General features: G+C 46.7%; 1 protein-coding gene across 2 annotated transcripts; it reads right to left on the reverse strand.

The window, feature by feature from the left end:
- Nucleotides 1-904: 904 nt before the first annotated feature.
- On the reverse strand, nucleotides 905-18,392 carry DMBX1 (diencephalon/mesencephalon homeobox 1). Of its 2 annotated transcripts, XM_090145740.1 has the most exons (5): nucleotides 18,234-18,392; nucleotides 7,079-7,244; nucleotides 3,572-3,750; nucleotides 1,755-2,109; nucleotides 905-1,305 (listed from the first exon to the last, which is right to left on the reverse strand). In XM_090145740.1, exons 1-5 carry the CDS (start codon nucleotides 18,390-18,392, stop codon nucleotides 905-907), a joined length of 1,260 nt encoding a protein of 419 aa, XP_090001866.1. The 2 variants fall into 2 exon arrangements, with proteins under 2 accessions (XP_090001866.1, XP_031460490.1); XM_031604630.2 differs by lacking the exon at nucleotides 18,234-18,392 and having other exon boundaries at nucleotides 3,572-3,767; nucleotides 7,081-7,232.
- Between the last annotated feature and the right edge of the window lie 1,268 nt (nucleotides 18,393-19,660).

Here is a 19,660-nt window from a genome sequence, read left to right on the forward strand (position 1 = left end):
CAAAATGCTCTCCAAAAAGAAAACCCCATAATTTGTAAATAGGGGAGTTTACACTTCACTGAAGACCAAAAAGGAAACAATCAAGTCAAAAGTAATCACGTGAATTTGGCTTTCATTTTTTCTCCCCAGCCAGCAGCATTTGGCCAGTATTTTGTCCTCTGTCTGTGAACAAGTGCTATTAGACAGTAAAGGAAAAAACGCTTGCCTTTTTGGAAGTGCTTAAACAGGAAATTCACCGTTGCATCATTTCCTGGCCGCTACAATATCAGCTTTAGCAGAGAAGAGCGAAGTGGAGCAGTGAATTGCATAATGGTTTTTCTTTGCTCTAAGCACCATTAAGACTCTGAACCCAAGAAGAGCAACTAGCTGCGAGCTGAGGTTGGGAGCGTGGCTGATTTGTGACTTTGGGACTAGCTACCAAAACTGAGAGAGAAAGGGGAATAAAAGCAAAAGAGACCACAGTTCTGTAACACTGACAGTAACACACGGGCGGTGGATGCTTTCAACATTGTAAACTATGTACAAGACAAAGCAGGACTCTTTGTTTTCCCAAAGACAACAAAAGAGGGTGTATATAACACAGTTGGCACGTTATCGCAGGGTTGAGGTGAGGGGGCTCTTTCTGAATGTTACAGGCTTAACTCACAGCAGTCCAAAGGGACAGTTCATCTGTCTAAAAACACATCTTCTCCCCCTTCCTCCTTAAATATTTAAAGAAGACCAAGCCAGTAGCAATGTCTGATGCAATTGTGTTGCTAGTAAGACGTTAGTAAATGCAAAGTTTTCCCTGGTAGGGAGCACCTTACTCCAGGAAGAGATGAGGGTGGAAGGGATTCCAGGAGTGACATGTTTGATGCCAACCTCTGGTGCATCTTCTTATGGGCAATGGTTGCCCATCTGGCAGTCAATTGGGTAGGGTGTCAAGCCCAAGGGATGCTGCATGCTGCTTTGCCCGGAGCCTTAGGTTCTCAATACTTGTTGTTTTACTGTTCAGGCTTGGAAGAGAGCTGGAGGCCTGCAGGATGGGTGAGGACCAGACCTGCTGAGCGTGGGAGAGCGATTGGTAGTACGACTGACAGTGCAGGGAGCTCAGAGGCGCCATGTTGACATTCATGCCCAAGTAGGGCATGGCAGACGGTGTCCCCATTTCGAAGGAGGAGTAATGGACCAAGTTGTTGGTAGCTGCCATGTGCTGGCGGAATTGCTCCTGCAGGCGGAAGAGGCTCAGGGGTGAGGAGGAGTAGGAGTGAGTTTGAGCCAGGCCACTGCTGGATGAAGGAGTCACAGTCGCGCTGATGGGAGACTCTGCATCAGGAAACAGAGGGAACAGAGATTATTTTGGCAGGGTGGACGTGGGTGCTGGTCTGCACCCAGTAGGGTTCAGACTGCAGCAAGGTCTTCTCTTGTGCAGCAAGAAGAGCTGTGTTAGCACAGAAAGGCTAAAACACATGTCCAGCCCAAGCATCTTATTTCCTAGAAATGGAGTTGACATCTTTGCTGTGGCTTTCTCACTCTTAATGGACACTGTTCTCCCCAAGTTGTAATCTGAGCAGAAGGTCTTTGTTCTTTCTGCCATTCTGCTTCAATAGATATCATGCCCTCCATGGGACACATTTAGCGCTGGGGACAAGAAGACAAGTCTGGACAGCCTACATGCAAGCACCCAAACCATAGGGAATAAGGGTATATACCCAACCACCAGCATCCCCTTTGGAAACAACCAACCCAATAACCACCACGATTCTCCCCCTCACCTGCTTTTGGGCTCGCTCTCTTGCAGTTCAAAGCCTTGCTGTCCGCACCAGGGCTCTTGTCCACTTTAGCCTCATCCAAGGTGCTCTTAAACTCCTCCTCTCTGTCAGTCTGGTCCTCGGGCGCTGACTCGCTGGCTGACTGCTCTGACAGGGTTAGGTTGAGGTCCGTACTCACTTCACTTGGGAGGCTCTGGGTCTTCTCAGTGTCAGGTATTGTGGACTGGGTCTCCAGCACTGGTGGTTCCGTCTTCCCCTCACTGTGGCTGCCTTCACAGTCCTTCTGCTTCTGCAGCTGCTCCTTCTGAAGGCTACGCTGCTTCTTCCGGAATTTGGCCCTTCGGTTCTTGAACCAAACCTTCAATGTCACAAATGGTAAAGGGGAAAAATGTTGAAAATCACACATAATGCCAAATTCAGCATCATTCAGGGCATCTTCAGGAGACCCCCATATATGAGATACTGCAATACCACTGTGCCCAAATCTCATTCCACTCTGTTGTATCTTAAACTTTTGTCAGCGTTTCTATGAGTAGCACAATAAATATATCTAAAAACATCAGTCTTTATGGTTTTTTTTAAGTCACCTCACTGTTTTGTTTCTTTTTGTCTAAACTGATCAGGTTGTTGCATCCAATCAGAGTGTCTTGTGTTTTGTTTGATTACACTGCATTGAAAAGTGCTCTAAATGGTGATTGCTAAAGTCATTCTGAGTGCATCAAAACTACAGAGGAGACAGTCAAAGTAAGTCATTATAATCATCAGTCATTACAGGTATAGACTGGTATCTTGGAAATGAATCTAGGGAAGGAGAGGGAGAATCCATGTGTCTTTAACTAGAATCAGTAGACCTGGATTGGAAGAAGTATATTTGTAAATATTGTTAGTGGGTTTTCTTGGTCAGTTAGATGAAGAAACAGAAATCATGAAGGTCAAAATAGCTTGACATTTATATAAAATAATTATTTTTTCCACTGTTTATCCCCACTGAGAAGCTTGCTATTTTGTCTTGTCACTGCAAGAACCACCCCACCAGCAGGTTATGAAGCGAGTTGCACAAGTTGTTAGTACTTAAAAATAAATAAATAAATAAAACCTTGGCCTGAGATGTTACAATTATTGACACTGGTGGAAAAGAGCAGATGGAATTACTTGGGTTTCTGCTCCTCTGAGAAAGCCAGAAAAGCCTTACAAATAAATAAATAAGTAGACTTCTGTTGATGTTTCTAAAATTTTCCCCAAAGAAATGTGAAAGAACAGATGAAAACCAGTGTGTGCTTCAGACAACCCTAAATTAAAAAAATACGCCTTGGATTTAGAATTTCTTTAGCATATGTTGTGACCTCAGTTGAATGGTTTAGGAGTTGGGGCTCTTTTTTCATTTGGTTGTTTTTTCTCTCTCTTCTCTGAGAATTGTATTTGCCACAGAATGTTTTGTTACACTGGGAATATCCTGAAAGATTGAGAGAGCTCGTCAACCCTCCGGCTCCATTGTGACTGGGCAAGGGGAAATGGTTTTAAACTAAACGAGGAGAGAATTAGATTGGATATAAGGAAAAAGTGTTTTACAATTAGGGTGGTGAGGCACTGGCACAAGTAGCCCAGAGAGGTGGTGGATGCTCCATCCCTGGAGATACTCAAGGTCAGACTGGACCGGGCTGTGAGCACCTGATGGAGCTATAGGTGTCTCTGTTCACTGCAGGGGAGTTGGACCAGATGGCCTTTAAATGTTCCTTCGAGCTCAAACAATTCTATAATTCTGCAACCCCAGTTACATTCATTTAATCATCCCCACTCACAAACCCACATAACAGCAGTACCTGGACTCTGGCTTCAGGCAGATTTGTGCACATAGCCAGCCGTTCTCTCATCACTACATCTGGATAGTGTGTCTTCTGGAAGGTCTTCTCCAGTGCCTCCAGCTGTTGGGCAGTGAAGGCCGTGCGACTTCGCCTTTGTTTGCGGTGCTGGGATCCATAACGTGCCTCCAAAATGATGTCTTGAAATGTACAGCCGTTGGAAGACAAGAAAAGTGGCCAATTTAATTATTGGAATTTGTATGCTGACAGTTGAATGAAGCACTTGCTAACAGAAGATGAGCCAACACAGTGGTGTTTTCATGGGCTCTAGATCTATTAAAACCCATGCATGCTTTTTGCTGGTTAGTTGAGGTGTCTGAGGAGGTGAAACCTGGGACTAGAAAGCTTCTTCTGGAGCAGAAACCTACTTCTATCACAGCTGTGGGAACTATTGAGACTCCTGATCTAAATTTGTTTGAAATAAACCAGTGTCAGTGAGGTGGAACATGAAGATACACAACCCTCAATGTGGCCTAGACCTCTTAAGGCTCTTTCATTAAGAAACACAATTGAAAATAAGGTGTGTGGATTCCCTGTGGCAACTGGGAGAGGAATCCAACATTGTGTGTCATGTTCTCCTTGAAGCCATGGGCAGAGCTTTGATCAGCTTCAATGCTGCCATGACATGGTGTGTTGATCAGTGGGAAAAGTCCATACAGCTCAAACACAGCTTTCCAAAGCCTGTTTTGTTGGCTGTAGCTGCTCTAGAAGATATCCACCTTCCCAGAAACCAGGCTGAGCTCGCTATTCTGTAGTGTCTTGTGTGTTGCTCACTGTAGTCTTCAAGGCATGACACTAGAAAGCTGTCCTGGGCTCCAGTTCAGGAAAGCACTTAAGCTCATGTGCTTTTGTGTTTAGCTTGAAAGCACGTGCTTTACTGAGCATGGACATACTCCAGCATCTGGGGTAGAAAAGGCAGCCAGGAACCCAACCCAGCCCTGCTGACTGCAAGCCCAGAGCTCATGTGCTGAGCCCATCTTGGTGGAGGAGCTGCTAAGAGGGTTTGAAGTTGCAAACTGTGCTCACAGAATTGAGGGCAGAGAAGAAATTCAGGCTGGGGGAAATCTGAGGCCCACGTTTAAGGGCTTATTATTTTACCACAGGCGTTACTATTGCACAACAGTTGGTGGGAGTAGAAAGATCTCAAATCAACGAAAATAAGTTATTTTAGAACGAAAAAAAAAAAAATCCCTGTATTTCTCAAGTTGGGACATGTTGTGCTGCAGTGCTGGAATGAAATAGTCTGGCAAGAGGTTTGCTCTCAAAGAGGAAAATGCAGAAAGAGCTTTAGCGGTGTCTGGTATCATTTTTAATTCAGTTAAGAATGTGACTTCCAGTAGAAGAGAGGGATAAACACACTAGAAAACAACCTACCAGGGAGAAAAATCAGCATTATCAATGTGAGGAGCCAGATGAAGGCTCTCGCTGTTGTTTGTTTGTGCTTTTGTCATGAGTATCATGGCATGAATGTAAACAGTAAAAGAAAACCTGCTGTCAGGCCAGCCCTAGAACCACACAGCTGGGTTCCAAATATGTCAGCTAACGAGCGTAGCGAATCAGCCCTGCACTGCTTGAGCATTCCTCTTCCCAGCTTCCAGCTGTTTCATTCTAGGTCAGCATTTGCAGTGCCTTTCTGGGTTATTGCCAAAGCAGTGTGGTTTTGGCAACCTGGAAAAGACTTGACTGGGGCAAAGGGCTTCGGCCAAATGCAATATGGCCCTGGGTGTGTATAAGAGACCTTTGTGTTCAAGGTATCAAAGCTCTTGGGTAATTAAAACTGGTAAAAGCTGCCACTTTGGAGGCAATGACCTGAAGTTGAAGCTGCTCCTAAATGTTTTACAAAGCTAACAATTGTGTTTCAAGAAGAAAAAAGCAGGAGAAAGGACGCTGGTTTAACACCCTACCTGGAGGCTCCTGAATTTCTAGAGCGCAGTTAGACCAACCAGCTCCCCAGAGGCAGCAGCTCATGCATTAAGTTTGGCCACTCCAATGAGAACTAACAATTATTTTAATGTTTTAACTATGTTTTCAGGCTTCGTGCAAGAAGAATATAAATGGCAGGTGAGGCCTTGCAGTTACAATCAGAAACCTCTGTTTTCTGACTTAAGGTCGTTTGCTTTTGTGCTGCTTTATTCTGACTGTCCCTAGAAGGCAAATGAGATCTATAACCCTGCACTGAAAGATATTCAGAAGTAACAGAATGTGAAGCAACTGCAAAGGAGCCAGCTCATAGGTATGTAATGCGTTTCTTCTACCAAAGATAAGCAGACAAGGAGGCTGTGGGATTTAATTCAGAAAGGCTTCCAGGTGGAATATTAATTTTAAAGATAAGAGGTTGGAAGACAATTGAATCTCCCAGTCAACAACACCAGAAGAGCTTTTTATTTCATCTTTTTATCTCCATCTTTTACCCTAGTTAAGGTAAAAACATTAAGTCCTCCATGCTGTAGTGTAAAAGATAACAGGTGATGACAAAAATCTTTGATGAGATACTTGCATCTTGAAAGGGGCAACTTGAGACCCAAGGTCTGGAAGGCACATTCCCCTCTTATCATCTACGTGTTGGAATGGTTGGGGCAGGAGAGAACGGGTGACCAGGACAAGCAAAGTGCTCATTTGTCCTCACTTTGCAGCTGGTGATTAATAGAGACAGGATCAGTCTCCTCCTCTCCACTTTGAATCCCTTTTTTTTAGGCAGAGATTCCCAGTTCTGCCCTATAGCCTCCCAGAGATCACATAGGCTGCAGTGAGTGGCTCAAGGAATCATTTTAAGGCGGCCACTACTAGCATTTCCTTCAGCAGATGGGTAAGGAAAATTAACTGCTGAGAAAACCAGTGGTTCACTGATACAGACCAAGACCTTCACCACCTTGCCTACATGGCATACTCACTTGAGTGGACTGTCCTGAAAATTCACCTTTTTTTTTCTGTCAATATATCAGACAGCTACAAAGCTTGCTTAAAGCAGATGAGCAATTTTCACACAGTCAGGGAAGATGATCTATTCTGGAAAGGGCTCTAGAGTTGCACAGCAAAGTGACAACTTTAGCTTCAGCATACTACTGCAATACTTCTGCATCTCTCCTGTTGTCAGATCTGGTCTGCCACACCACATCCAAGTCGTGACCAGAGTGCTAATTTGGCTGCTGTTGGCCATTTGAACTGCAGAAGACTTTGATGATCTCAGATTTGGGTGCCTGTGGTAGGCTGAAAAGCAGAGCGGATGGGTTTGCCTTATCATAGTACAAGTAAATATTCAGGTCTCTATCAATTATTTTTCAGCAGTTCCCCTCTACTGAAACATAATATACTGTGTGGACTTTGCACTCCCTTTTAAATGGGGCTCGCTATCAAATGGGAAAACAGGTCAAGCTAAGGGTTTGCGTTCCCTGCTGAGAAAGAGTTCTGCAAGGTGCAAGAATCGAGGGCTTTTCCCAAGGAAGGGCAAAAGCCGTGGGTTGTTCTTACCAGCCAGTCTCTCCGCCAGGGTGAGGGCATGCACTGAGGGCCGGTAGTCGGGCGCGTGCTGTGCTTGCTGGGCTGCCTGCTGGTGCAGGTTGTACATGGCGCTCAGGGAGTTCATGGCATGCAGGGAGTATCCGTTCACCCCATAGTGCTGCATGGCGACATCAACCTGCAAAACAGCGGCCAGATCTTTGGAAGAGCTGATTTCAAACTCATTCCCAAGCCTTGCAATGCCTGCAGGTTTGGGGACAGGTGCTCCTAAAACAGCAGTGACACCAATCTGGCTACCAAACGTAGAGATTAATATCTGATGTATACTACACATGATATGCAGAAGGGATTTTTAACCATTGTTACATACATACCATAATAAAAGAAATGATATTATCATTGCCTTTAATGAAACGACCCAGCTCCACCACAGAAGCAGCTGAGTGTTTCTTTCTTTCGTTGCCTACAGTGGGCTGTTCCACAGGCCCTTTGCTAAAATGTCAAACTAGGTTTTTTTATCTGTACCTACTCACGTGTAATTTATTTCCACCCATTTTCCTTAAGGTTCTTCATAGCAAAACCCAAGTGATAGGAGGAAAAAGAAAAAAGAAAAAAAGCATGTGGTGTAAAGGAAAATAAAGCTGTAGCTTAATAGGGCCAAAAATGTTACTGCTAAAGAGGGAGTTAAGGTTTGCAATAAATAGTGAAGACTCATGGCTCAACAGCAAAGGAATTATTTGAAAATAAACAAATGGCTTTTTTTTCTATGGTGGGCTCTGCATGAAACTTCAAACTGCTTTTCCTAACGTGCCATCTATAAAACCGAGCTAACATTGATCCCAAAAGCTGAGTGATGCTACGTTCACCCACATTATGAATGACGGAGGGCCTCTGGGATGTCATTTCTGTAGCTCATGAGCCGTCAGAAAGGAAGTTGTGAAACATTTGCCACAAAAGAAAATTTCAAAAAATTCCATTTATACCAACAGGTCATCATCTGGAAAGTCAGTGTTATGAATGGGCAGTGAGAGAAAAAGCCTCGTCTGCGTGAGCTGAAGGAAAGCAGGCAGGGTGTGTAGGCAACCTCTTAGAAAACAGTTCTGATCATTGATCACTGGATCATTGGTGGCAGCTAACTTGACTTCTGCCATTTTAGGAGGAGCGTGATGCAGTAAATAGCAATCCTGTTAGGATGGAAAATTATGTGCTCTTTTTCAGCACTGAGGACTCTTTAACCTATTGAATGTACTGGCAGACGATTTTATTATCAATAGATGATTTATTGAATAATGCATCTAAGGGATCCTGATACGCATGTTGTAGCTAGCTGAGGAAAGAGGGGGAAAAATTCAGATCTGCCCTGTATTAACAAATCCAGGCAATTCTGAATTCATTTTCAAAATAATTCAACTCAAAAGCTTAACCCAAGCTCATTTAAAAAAAGAAAAAATCCCCAAAATAAAACAATTGGTTCACCTTATCAAGGATTTATTCATTCCAATGGGAGAGAAAACCAAAGCTGCTCTGAGCTGAGTCATTGCAACAATGGATGTTTTTTTGATGGTTGGACTGGATGATTTTGGAGGTCTTTTCCAATCTTAATGGCTCTGTGATTCTATATTTGGTACAAATGCTGACCTAAACACAAGGATGCAACAGGCCTATGCTAATTGAGCTCAGGGAAGACTTAAGCCATGTCAGAACCGTTTGGTTGTTCTCTAAGTTGAGGGCCTTCCTGTGGCCACCAGAAGACAAATCCCATCACCTGAGAGGAGGAAGGTTAGACTGGAGCTCGTGGCACATCCCCAACACAGATACTTCTACAGAATCCACACTGGGGCTCAGTCTGGCCAGGAGATACATGGGAAGCCAAGTAGCTTTAACTCCCCAGCTCACAGAAATGCCTTTTTAATTCTTAATCCCATTGTACATTCAAGGGAAGAAAGAACAGGAGGGGAATTTTCCCATATCATCAGTGCTGGAGGGCACTGCAGTGGTGTGCCTTCCAGCTTCCACTGGAACCGTTGCTCCAGGGAGATTGCAGGTTATCTGAGCCATAGAAGACTGACAGAAAGGAGGTTGTGGTGAGATGGGGGTCAGCCTCTTCTCCCCAGGCAGGAGTGATAGGACAAGAAAGAAAGGCCTCGGGTTGTGCCAGGAGACGTTCAGGTTGGATATTAGGGAACACTTAGGAAAGAGTGGTGATGCACTGGCACAGGCTGCCCAAGGAGGTTGGTTGAGTCACCGTGCCTGGAGGTGTTCAAGGAACATGTAGATGCGGTTCTAAGGAACATGATTTAGTGGGCAGCACTGGTGGTATGTGGACAATTGAACTAGATAATCTTAGATTATTATTTTTTTTTTCTGGCTTTAATGATTCTATGGTTCTATATCATACACTTTGTGTGTGATACAATTTGAACTCATAGGCAGCATTAACTGAAATAGAAAACAGCTCCCATTTAACCGTCAGCTCCAAGCACACTCCAACCTCAATAAATTAAATATTTAAAAGACATCATACAGCATTTTTTTTTAATGGAGAAAGCCATTCATCAAGCCACCGCTGTGTTTCACAAGCTGTCGAATAGTGCTTACACTGGTTAAAATAATCTTTATATTTCATTAAGCAACCAAATAAGCTGATCCCTCCCCACTGGCTGTATAGATGGTTTTAATTTCCAGAATCTGCAAATGCATCTTTTATGTGTCTGGGTGGTTGGAAGGCCTGGGAGGAGGCTGAGCGCAGCCACCTGCATGTTGCATTTTGCCTGATGTTGTAGGAGAAGCTCCCTGCTCCTCTCCTTTTAAGCCCAACATCACCAGACCAGTCCCAAAAAAACTTCTCTTTTACTGCTGCTTAATTTGATGCAAAGCAATGTGCAAATTTATGACTGGGGATGGGAACTCTGCTATCCTTGAGCACTCTCACTATTCCCATCCCAACATTAGCCCCAGAAGCCTCAAATTCCCATGAAATAATAGCATGAGTGGTGTGATTTTTTGCACTTAATGTAGCATATGGGGGAAATTTGGCTCTGAACGTCAGTATCGTCAAACACAGTGGTGTCATCTGACTTTGGCTTCTCAATTTGTATAAAATTCTTGCAGATCCCCTATTTAACCATTCATAAGGTTGTACAGAGGCAAATCATTCTGTCCTGAAACAAGACATGAAGAGGAGAAAACCACCCACTTGCTTTCCAGGTGAAAACTCCTATTCCTGTTGGCCTGTATTTCTGTATGCATTGAGTTGAAAAGAAATTTTCCCCCTTTAAAGGGGGAAAAATAATAATAATAATAATAATAAATAAGACCTAGAGCTGTACTAATTTCACTCAAGAATTTGGATTGAGGGATATTTTCTGCTTGCTGCTCTCCTCATTCACCCCTTCACTCCCCCATCAATATGTCACCAGTCAGTCTCTGGCTTTGCACGCCAGCTGCACGTGAGGCATTCAACAAAAATACACAACTGACAAAACTTGTTAGGTCAGAAACGTATCGATTGCTGCAGCCCAAGTGTCACGGTGCTGGCCTCAGAGCTCGCGTCAATGCCGTCCCCATGCTGAGCTGTGCTGAGTGAGGACATCCATGGCAGCTTGGCTGTAAGAGGAGAGTAATGCCGAGCCAGTACAGTGCTTTTGCTTCTGTGTGTTATCCTGGAATAAATACTTCTACTCCTTTCTTCCTCTACATGAACGTAACTGGGTCTACATGGAAGGATTTTCTTCTACAGTTCATTCTGGCCAGTTTTCCTGGGCAAGAGTGAAAAATGCCAGGGGTGAGATATTTGCCCTTCTCAAGGAAATGACATTGGGTGGGAGAGATTTGAGGTTGGGAGTAAGATGCTTTGCCAGGGCTTCGGGCCATTTTCACTTTTCTCTGCAATTGGCTCCTCCCGATACTGATCCATCCCAAGCTCAAGAAAGTACTGGGACTAAACTTCAAACCTCCCCACAGCAGGTGAGTTGGAACCGGATGATCTTTGGGGTCCCTTTTAATCTAAGCAATTCTAGGTTCCTAAGCTGACAGACCTGCATGGGATCCTCAGATGCCTTCATGAAGAATGGGGCAATAAAACCTATGAGGCACAGGTTGCCCAGCGAGGTGGTGGATGCCCCATCCCTGGAGACACCCAAGGTCAGGGCTCTGAGCACCTGATGGAGCTGTGGGTGTCCTTGATCATTGCAGGGGAGTTGGACAGGATGACCTTAAAGGGTTCCTTCCAACTCCAATGATTCTATGACTCTATGATAAGGAAGGCAAAACTTTTCTTAGAGGGGTCAGGAATAGGACACTGGAGCCCTCATTTAGCTGGTGGGCACTGTGGGGTGCTCTCATTTCATTACCTCTTCCCAAAAATTGGGGAGCACTGGAGTGTGCAAGGGCTTCTTTATATAGAAAGTAATAAACTGTGCTACACAAGTGACATCTGGATTTTGACAGCTCATTGGTGGAAGTGGGTTTCAACACCACTGTTCAAAGAGAAGAGCCAGGGATGTGTGTGAGGTTTGGAAGAGCTCTGAGCTGCATCAGGTCTGTGCCAGGAAGCAAGACGCTGCTTGGGAATGGGAAAAACACTGGGGAAAATAAAACAAGAAAAAAAAAAGAAAAAAAAAAAGATATAGTGCTTACAGGGGACCTACGCCTTGTTATTGGCATTTGGGGTCCTGTAGGTGACAGCAATATGGGAGCAACCTTGCCATATAAAAGCAAAGTTGCAGTCCTGCAGCCCGGCAAATCTGCTCAGTCGATACGAATTCCTGCTTGCATTCTCTTTGCCAAGCACGGGAATCTGGTCACTATTAACAGGGGAGAACAGAAAACAGTTTGTGCTGACAGTGTCCCCATTATTACTGCTGGCAATAAGCCTCATCAAAACCGAAGTCACGACAAAATATTCCCCCCCCCCCCCCAAGGGCTGCTCTGCTTTATGATTTCACGCTCTGAGTCCTTACTCAGAAACACTTCAAATCAGCAAGATGGATAACAAATCTCTGCCCCTGCGTATCTGACAGCACAGGGAAAGAGGCTCCATCCATAGGCGGACAGATGTTTTATATGTACTTGGTGCTAAATGAGTTACATGCCTACGAGGTTCTGAACAAATGGTCCTTGCAAGAGGTTTTCTTCAATCTTGTTTTTTTTTATATCCCTAAATCTTTGTATAAAGGTCCAAAATCATGTAAGATAATAACCAGCGTGCTATAAATCAGTTTTGTGCCTCACATGAGGTCGTTCCCTCAGACATTCAGTAATCTCACCTTTGTAGGGGATGAAATATAAATAATTTCCAGTACTGCAACACATCATATTTTCCCATTCAAACGTCAAGTCTGAGACCAACATGCACCATAAAACCACCCTTCCAAAGGGCTGAAATCAAAGAAGTGAGAACAGCTCCCAAAAAATAGAAAAAAAAAAAAAATCAAGATTCCCCATTTCTAAAGGACTGGTGATATTTTTACATCTGTTCAAATTCTTGGATTGAAACACCGTTAATTCTAAGTGCAGAGTGAGATCTTAATTACATCTGGTCTGTCTGGACAAGTCACAGCCCAACGAAAGCAAAACTGGAGTTATTGGGTTTGTAGGTTTTCAAAGCCAAGACTGAGAACATCTTGCTGGGATGGGGAAGTTTTAGGGCTCACAGGACATTGAGATGTGAGCAGCTGAGAGCCAAGCCTGGCTGCAGCAGCAACGCTCATTGGTCACTGTGATTTTTATTTAAGGCTTTTGGGAAATCGCTTTCTCCCCTCCCCAGATATCAGCACCAAGTGATTGATTAGACAGATCTCGGCTAAGGAATTTTCAGGGTCTGTGCTTTGCGAAAATGTGCTTTGAAAGGCAGCCTCTCCCGGTCAAAAATAAAATATAACAAAATGAAATAAAAAAAGAAACACCTTCGCTATCCCTATTTTTGAGTCAGGCATGGCTTTTAAAGGTTGGACCCCAGTGATGTGCAGCGCAGAGACAAGATTGGGATCGCTAAGCATCACCATGGTGCTCACAGTGTTTGCAGATCAGCTCCCTTGGAGGGATTCAATAAGAGATCCTGTAATTTGTGTTGAAGCAAAAGCATTTTCCTGAGTAAATAACACCTCTACTTTCAGGATTTTGAAATGCTTCCAGCTCAATCAACAGAAAAAAAAAATAATAATAATAAAAAAAATTGAAATCACATTTTTAGGCAGATTTCTTCTGATGAGCACTGCGGTGAGAAATGAACTCTGCAGCCCACCCGGTGCTGAGGATGGGAGCACACACAGCCCTGTGCTGTGCCCGTGGATGTCAGCATTGCACAGAGCTGGGCTCCAACAGACCGCACCGCTCGCACCTCTCAGCCCATCCCTGCCTCCAACCTGCCCTGAGCCCAGCTGTGGGATAACCCTGAGGATGCTGAATTCACCCAACAGCTTGAAGTGTTTGACTTGGCTGTTTGTATGAGGGAAAAAAAAGTCCTTTCCCCCTTGCCCCTTCCAAAACAAGCATGTTTTTGGCTCCGTTGTATTTGTAAGTGGGTTGTCTGGCTCAGCTCTTCCTCTCACTGTCGTGAAAATGGTTTTGCTCAAGAGCCACCATTTCATTTGCTTTAAAATTGGTAAAGTTGATTTTCCAAACCTGACAATGAGGGAGATCCCAAAGTGCCTTCAAGACTCCTGGCAGCACCAGGGGATGCGATGTCCTGGAGGTTCCTACCCATCATGGGGTGAGGGACACACACTGTGTCCCCTCTGCTCTCCCTCCAGGCAGAGAACAGGGACAAGCACCTACATCACTGCTCATCCACTGACCCCCAGATTCTGGGTGTTAAACTGAGAGCAGATGGGCAGTGCATCTTTGTGACATGCAGCAAGTTTGTGCTTCATTGTAGTTTGCCCCACTTGGCACAAAAATGACTTTCTAGATGCTTTTCCAGCTGCAAGGTTGGCTATAAGGCAAAATAACAGACAAGTCAAATGATGAGGGATATGGTTTGGTGCTCGTGGTGGTGATGGTTTGGCGGTTGGACTAGATGATCTTAGTGGTCTTTTCCAACCTCAATGATCCTATCATAATAATAATCCTGAAAGGCACCTCCAGCGAGTCACACAATTCTGGGGCATTTTTAATACCTTCAAAAAATAAGGCAAATGTTTTGAGTTTTCATCCTTTACAAGGATAACAACACTGATATTCCTCCTTCTACTAAAAAAACCCTCTGCTTCCACACCAGGACTTTGCACGGGTTGGAGGGAGATGTGTCCCCCTAAAAGCACCGATGTGACTCATCCCTTCCCATAAGCTCTTGGCTGCACACATGGAGCTGAGCACAGCTGCCAAGGTAAGCGATGCGCTTTGGCCACCAGCAGGTGATCTGAACCCATAGGACGGGCAGAGCAGCTGAACACCCAAGCACCCTCTTCCCATAAAACACTTTGCAAGTTGTCATCGGGGCGGATTAAGGCAGCGTTCCCCCAAGCAGTGTTTGCTCTGGCTGCGATCTCTCCCTAAGGAGCAGTGCAGCAGCTACCAGGAGGAAACCACGTCTGTGCCGTGGCCCACCCACAGCCCTGGCTGCAAGTGCTGCTCAGCCCCATTCTCACTCCCTCCTTTGGGGACCTTTCCCTTCCCACGGGCCATAGCTGTGCTTTGGAACTCATAAAAGAAGGGCCCGATCCCAAACCCAGCGGAGTCAACAGAAATAAGAAATAATCAATCCCAGCAGCTTTTGGGCTGGCGCAGGCTGGAGGCAAAAGGCTAAGGATTTTGAGCAATCCTGTTGCACTGTGAATTAATACCGATACATATATAGCTGCATTTCAGAATTTTCCACGTGTTGCAGCAAATGTGTTTCAATGTGTTACCCCAAAGTAAGGTAATTATCAGTAGCTTTGTAGAATTAGAAAACTGGGGCTTTCCGTGCTCTTAATGTTTTGCACTTAATGCTTTTGTCAGATGAAGCTGTAAGCGTTTCTGTTCTGATGCAGGCACTGGAACTCAGCGCCGAATCTCAGCTGACATCCATCAATGAGCTGGGTTTGGGATGCCCCTGAGAATTCTCCAACCGAATGTACCTGCAGGCTTAGAACACGCTGCTTCAAGCTGAAGCATTGCCCTATCACAGTAATAACCACATCACGGAGAGCTGCATTCCACACCCTTCCTGCAGCATCTCTGCTTTGCAGAGCAGGCAATGGGAATGACACAGTGGAGTGATGCCCTGCTCCTTCTCACTTCCTTTCTTTAGGATGCCCTCTTTCTCAGCAGAACTCCTTTTTAAAGGAGAAAATTCACGGCTCAAGGATCAAAACTCTCTGCGTTCACTCAACTCATGACTACATTGCTTCTCCCTGACCTGCAGGAGCTGCTCTGCTCCTTTGGTGCAGGTAGAAGAAGCAGCAACACAGAGAACATCCCAGTTGCCTATTGAGTTATCTTTAAATTATCAGGAAAAGCTGGAAAGCCGTTCTACCTGCTTCCATTCAACAACTTTGGATACATGTTTGCATTGAATACACTGGTGAAATTTAGTGCAACCTCTCATCAGTTGTGGGGTTGCAGAGTTGAAGCTGCTCGCAGTCCTTCAGGAATTTTCTGCTCTCTGTTAAGTACCCAAATGGAAAAACTGAGCTTAGAAACACCATCCAAAAGCCAAAGGGCTGTCCCACACAGGGACATGGGACAACTCGGTCTGAGCGAGTTGCCCGGGGATGAAAAGGGATGAAAAGAGGCAGGAATGGCTCGAAAAGGTGGGGAAAGGGATGCTAGTGGTCATCCTACAGACACTGCTCAATGAGACCCGGAGGATGGCCTCTGCGGGAGCTGATTTCCCCCCTCATTTGCTTTGTGCTGCCGGGCAGAGGTGTGAGGAGAGAAAAGCCCCTCCAGCTCTGCATTTGGGGGAAGCGGGAGGCGACTGCAGACAAAACTGTTATCCATTAACATCCAATTATCACTTGGTCCAAGCCATTAATTATAAATCAGCCTCCTAATTGGGATAATTAGCTCTCTGCTACTTAATGTAGTATGACTGATGCGTTTGGAAAGAAGGTAATCACTCCATTTGTTTAGCGTTAGGAGAACAAATCCAACTCACACGGTTTAATTTCAGCCTTAACCCCTCCTCATACTCCCCCTTCCTCCTCCCCCCCCCCCCAGCAACACGAAGCGCTCACCGCAGCCCCATTCATTGTCCGGGGGTCGCTGGGAGGGGTGCACGCAGCCTCGAGGGGTTGGGGCCGGGGCTGGGTGGGTTAATTGCAAAGAGTTAATTGGAGGGGACGGGGTTGGGTCCCGATGGGACCCACAGGTGCGATGGTTCCGGAGGAAGAGGGGAGCACAGCAACCCCCCCTCCTACGGAGCAGCTTCGCGTTTGACACCCGTTTAAAAGAGAGCGGAAAAAACTTTGCTCCTCGCTAATTTTCTTCTCTTTCTTCTTCCCCCACCCCCATGCCCCACGTCCCCGAGATGTCTCATTAATGCCGGCTGCTCGGCGAGCCGCCGATGGCTGCGGGACATGATTAGATATTTATTACTGTCATTTACATGGAAAACTTGAGCTAACCAAGTGGAACTGGAGGGGGCCGCCGGAGGGGACGGGATGGGGCCGAGAGGGGAAGATTTCTTTTTTTTATTATTATTTTTTTCTTAATTTTTTTTTTTCCTCCCTCCGGCATTGAACACAGTCGGAGCCCGACCCGCCGGAGCCCCCCCACAGCGGGATGAGAGCTGCGGGGCTGAGCCCACCCCGCTCCCACGCTTTGGCTGCACTTTTCCTTTCGAAAGTGGACCGAGCAAGGCCCGCATCCCATAGGGATAAAGCGGATTTTCCCCCTTTGGGCTGTCGGGCGGGTTCAGACCGAGACGATCCCGGAGGATAACGGGGATTTGGGCCGGGATGCGCTGAGCCGGGTCGCTCTAAAGCTGGAAGGGATGCCTCCGAACTGCGCGTCTGCCTGGAAATCAACGGGAACGGCAGCGGAGGAACGCTCAGGGGATGGGGGGCACAGGGCTCCAGGCGGGGCGATTCCATGGAAAGGAAAAAAAGGAAAATCCAAGTAATAATAACATTATTAATAAAAAGGACTGTCGCGGCAAACCTCGGTGTTAAAGCTCATCTCCTTCGAAAAACGGACTTCTCAGAGCGCTTTTCCTGGAGCGCATCGTTTTGCCTGCAGGAAGGAGCCCGTGTCAACCCATCCTCGGGCGGGTCCCCCACCCCGGTGAGGTCCCCTCGCCCTCTACGTGTCCCTGTCACGGTGGCCGCGGTCCCGGTGTCCCCGCAGCATTTCCGAACGCGGACTTTCCGCCCCCCCCCCCCCCCCTCCCCGAGCCGTTATCCCGTGGCCCGAGGGGCGGCTCTGGCGGAGATGTATGAGATCTCAGGCGGTAAAAATATGCATGCTGCTCCCCGTTTGGTCAGCCCCGTAATGGAGGTGTAAATAGGTTTCGACTGCGGAGCCCTTCATTCATCAACCCAGCTTGACAGCGCGGGGCTGGGATTTATGTATCTCTAAGAGTGAGAATGGGGAAAGGACCCCCTTCCCCCCAGATCTTTGGGGCCAATGCCCAACCTTTTGCCCAACCTTGCGAGGTTTGGGGGGGGGGGGGGGGGGGTGATTTCCCATAGAAACATATCGTAGCGCTACGGAGCTTCGACGCTGCCCCTTCTTTGCTTAACTTCAGCGGCACCGGGAAGAAATCCCACGGCCCCCGCACCCCACGCCGGGATGCACCGCTCCGTCCCGGCCCGCTCTCACTCACCGATGCTTTCCCGGCCCCGCGGCTGCGCCGTTTATTCAAACATCGTTACGTAAATGGGAGAAAGTTGCTCTCCCCGTATCGTGGCAAACGAAGGATGCGCACCCCCCACCCGTTATTCCCCAGCTGCCAAAACGCGCACCGCCGACCGCAGCGCGGCCCAGCGCCCAGAGTTGTTTGTTTTCTTTTTCTTTTTCTTTTTTTTCTTCTTTAAGAAAGCACGATATGCTCCAAATAGAGGAAAACAAAAAGAGAAAGAAAATGCGCACCGCGAGCAATGGGACTTGCGCTGCTCTTCCTCTTCTCGCGGTCTTCCCGAACTCTCCCACGGAGGAACTTCCCTCCATCCCACCCAGCCACCCTCAAACTCTCCTTACTTCCCCCCCACGGAACCCATTCGGGTAGCTGTTGGGATCTTACCTGGGGCGGCGGCGAAGCCTCTCCGCCCGCAGTGGGAGCGGGGACACGCGTGGGGAGCGGGCGCGGCGCGGCGCCCCGGCCCGCCCTACTCCATCCGCTCGCGTTTCCTCCGCGCTGCCTCCGCACCCGGCGGAGCTGCCATCTACCGGGAGGCAGCATTGAAGAAGGATTTTTAAAAGGAGCTTCAGAACGACCCGGGAGCTACCCAGCAGGATTTTCAATGGTCCTCCACCCTGTCAATCAAAACGGGGCTGCTGATAGATCCCCCCCCCCCCCCCCCCCCATCACCACCCCTTGCCTTTCCCCCTCTAAGCCCCCCCCCCTCCTCAGCACTTCTTACCAGTCATTTACTCCAAGCCGAGGTGTAAACGCCTAATTAAATCTCTGGGAGCGGACGGGATGCTGCTGGAGGGAGGAAGGCTGAAGCCGGGGGTGGGGGGCTGATGGGGTCCGTAAGGCATAGGGGAGGGAACCTGTGCACCCCTCCCCTCTCCCTGTTTAACAGCACGCCCTGAAGTTTTCCTCTCCCCGATAATCTCCCGGCGTTAATCACGGAGCTGCTCCCGGTCCCCTCCCGTACCCCTTTTTTGAGACGGGACGGGTGAAACTGGGGACAATGAGAGGAGCCCTAGGGCTGGGGGCGGCTCTGCGAGGGCAAGGAGAGGGAAAGCGAAGAGAGAGGAGGCGAGAGGGGGACACTTTAATAGGGAAGAAATAACCATTAAACCACCCTGATTTATTTTTGTTTTTTTTATGTATATCTATACGGACACCCTAAATATTTTTTCGGGACATAAAAATAGGAACCCCCTCTTTTTCTTTCCTTGTTTGTTTTATTATTATTATTTATTATTATTATTTTCTTCTCCCACCCTCCCCCTTCCTTTCTCTTTTCCCTTCCTTTTTTTTCTTTCCTTCCCCTTTTCTTTCCCTCTCTGCGGGATCTCCGCAGGTACCCCCGTCCAAGCGGCCGGGCTGGGATCTGGCAGAGCCCACTAGCTGCAGCCGTGGCTCTATTTGCTTTTCAGCTTTGCCATGCCTTCGCAGCAGAAAGAGCAGTTTAAAGCCTTTAGAGAGATTGCTAATAGATGCCAGCTCCTTGCCTTTAGATTCTCTCCCAGCCCAGAAGGATTTAGGATGGGATTGGGAGACAAGACGCCATTTCAGGCTCCAAAACACCCTGTTTTAAAATGACTGCGGGTAAGAGGATTAAAACAATAATACCCTTCTCTTCTTGAAGGTTTTTTTTCCTCTCTCCCTCCTATAGAAAAGATTTCTTCTCCCAGAGCAAAACCGTTTAGACAGGAATTAAGGGAACAAGAAAGAATAAGAAGGGGGGAGAGGACCTTTTAATTTGAGCTTGATATTTTGTACAAATTCTGACCATAAAAAGAAAAAAAGAAAAAAAAAAAAAAAAGAGGGAACCG

Source organism: Phasianus colchicus, chromosome 9 (assembly GCF_987193195.1).
Source record: "Phasianus colchicus chromosome 9, bPhaCol1.hap1.1, whole genome shotgun sequence".
Lineage (NCBI taxonomy): Eukaryota > Metazoa > Chordata > Aves > Galliformes > Phasianidae > Phasianus > Phasianus colchicus.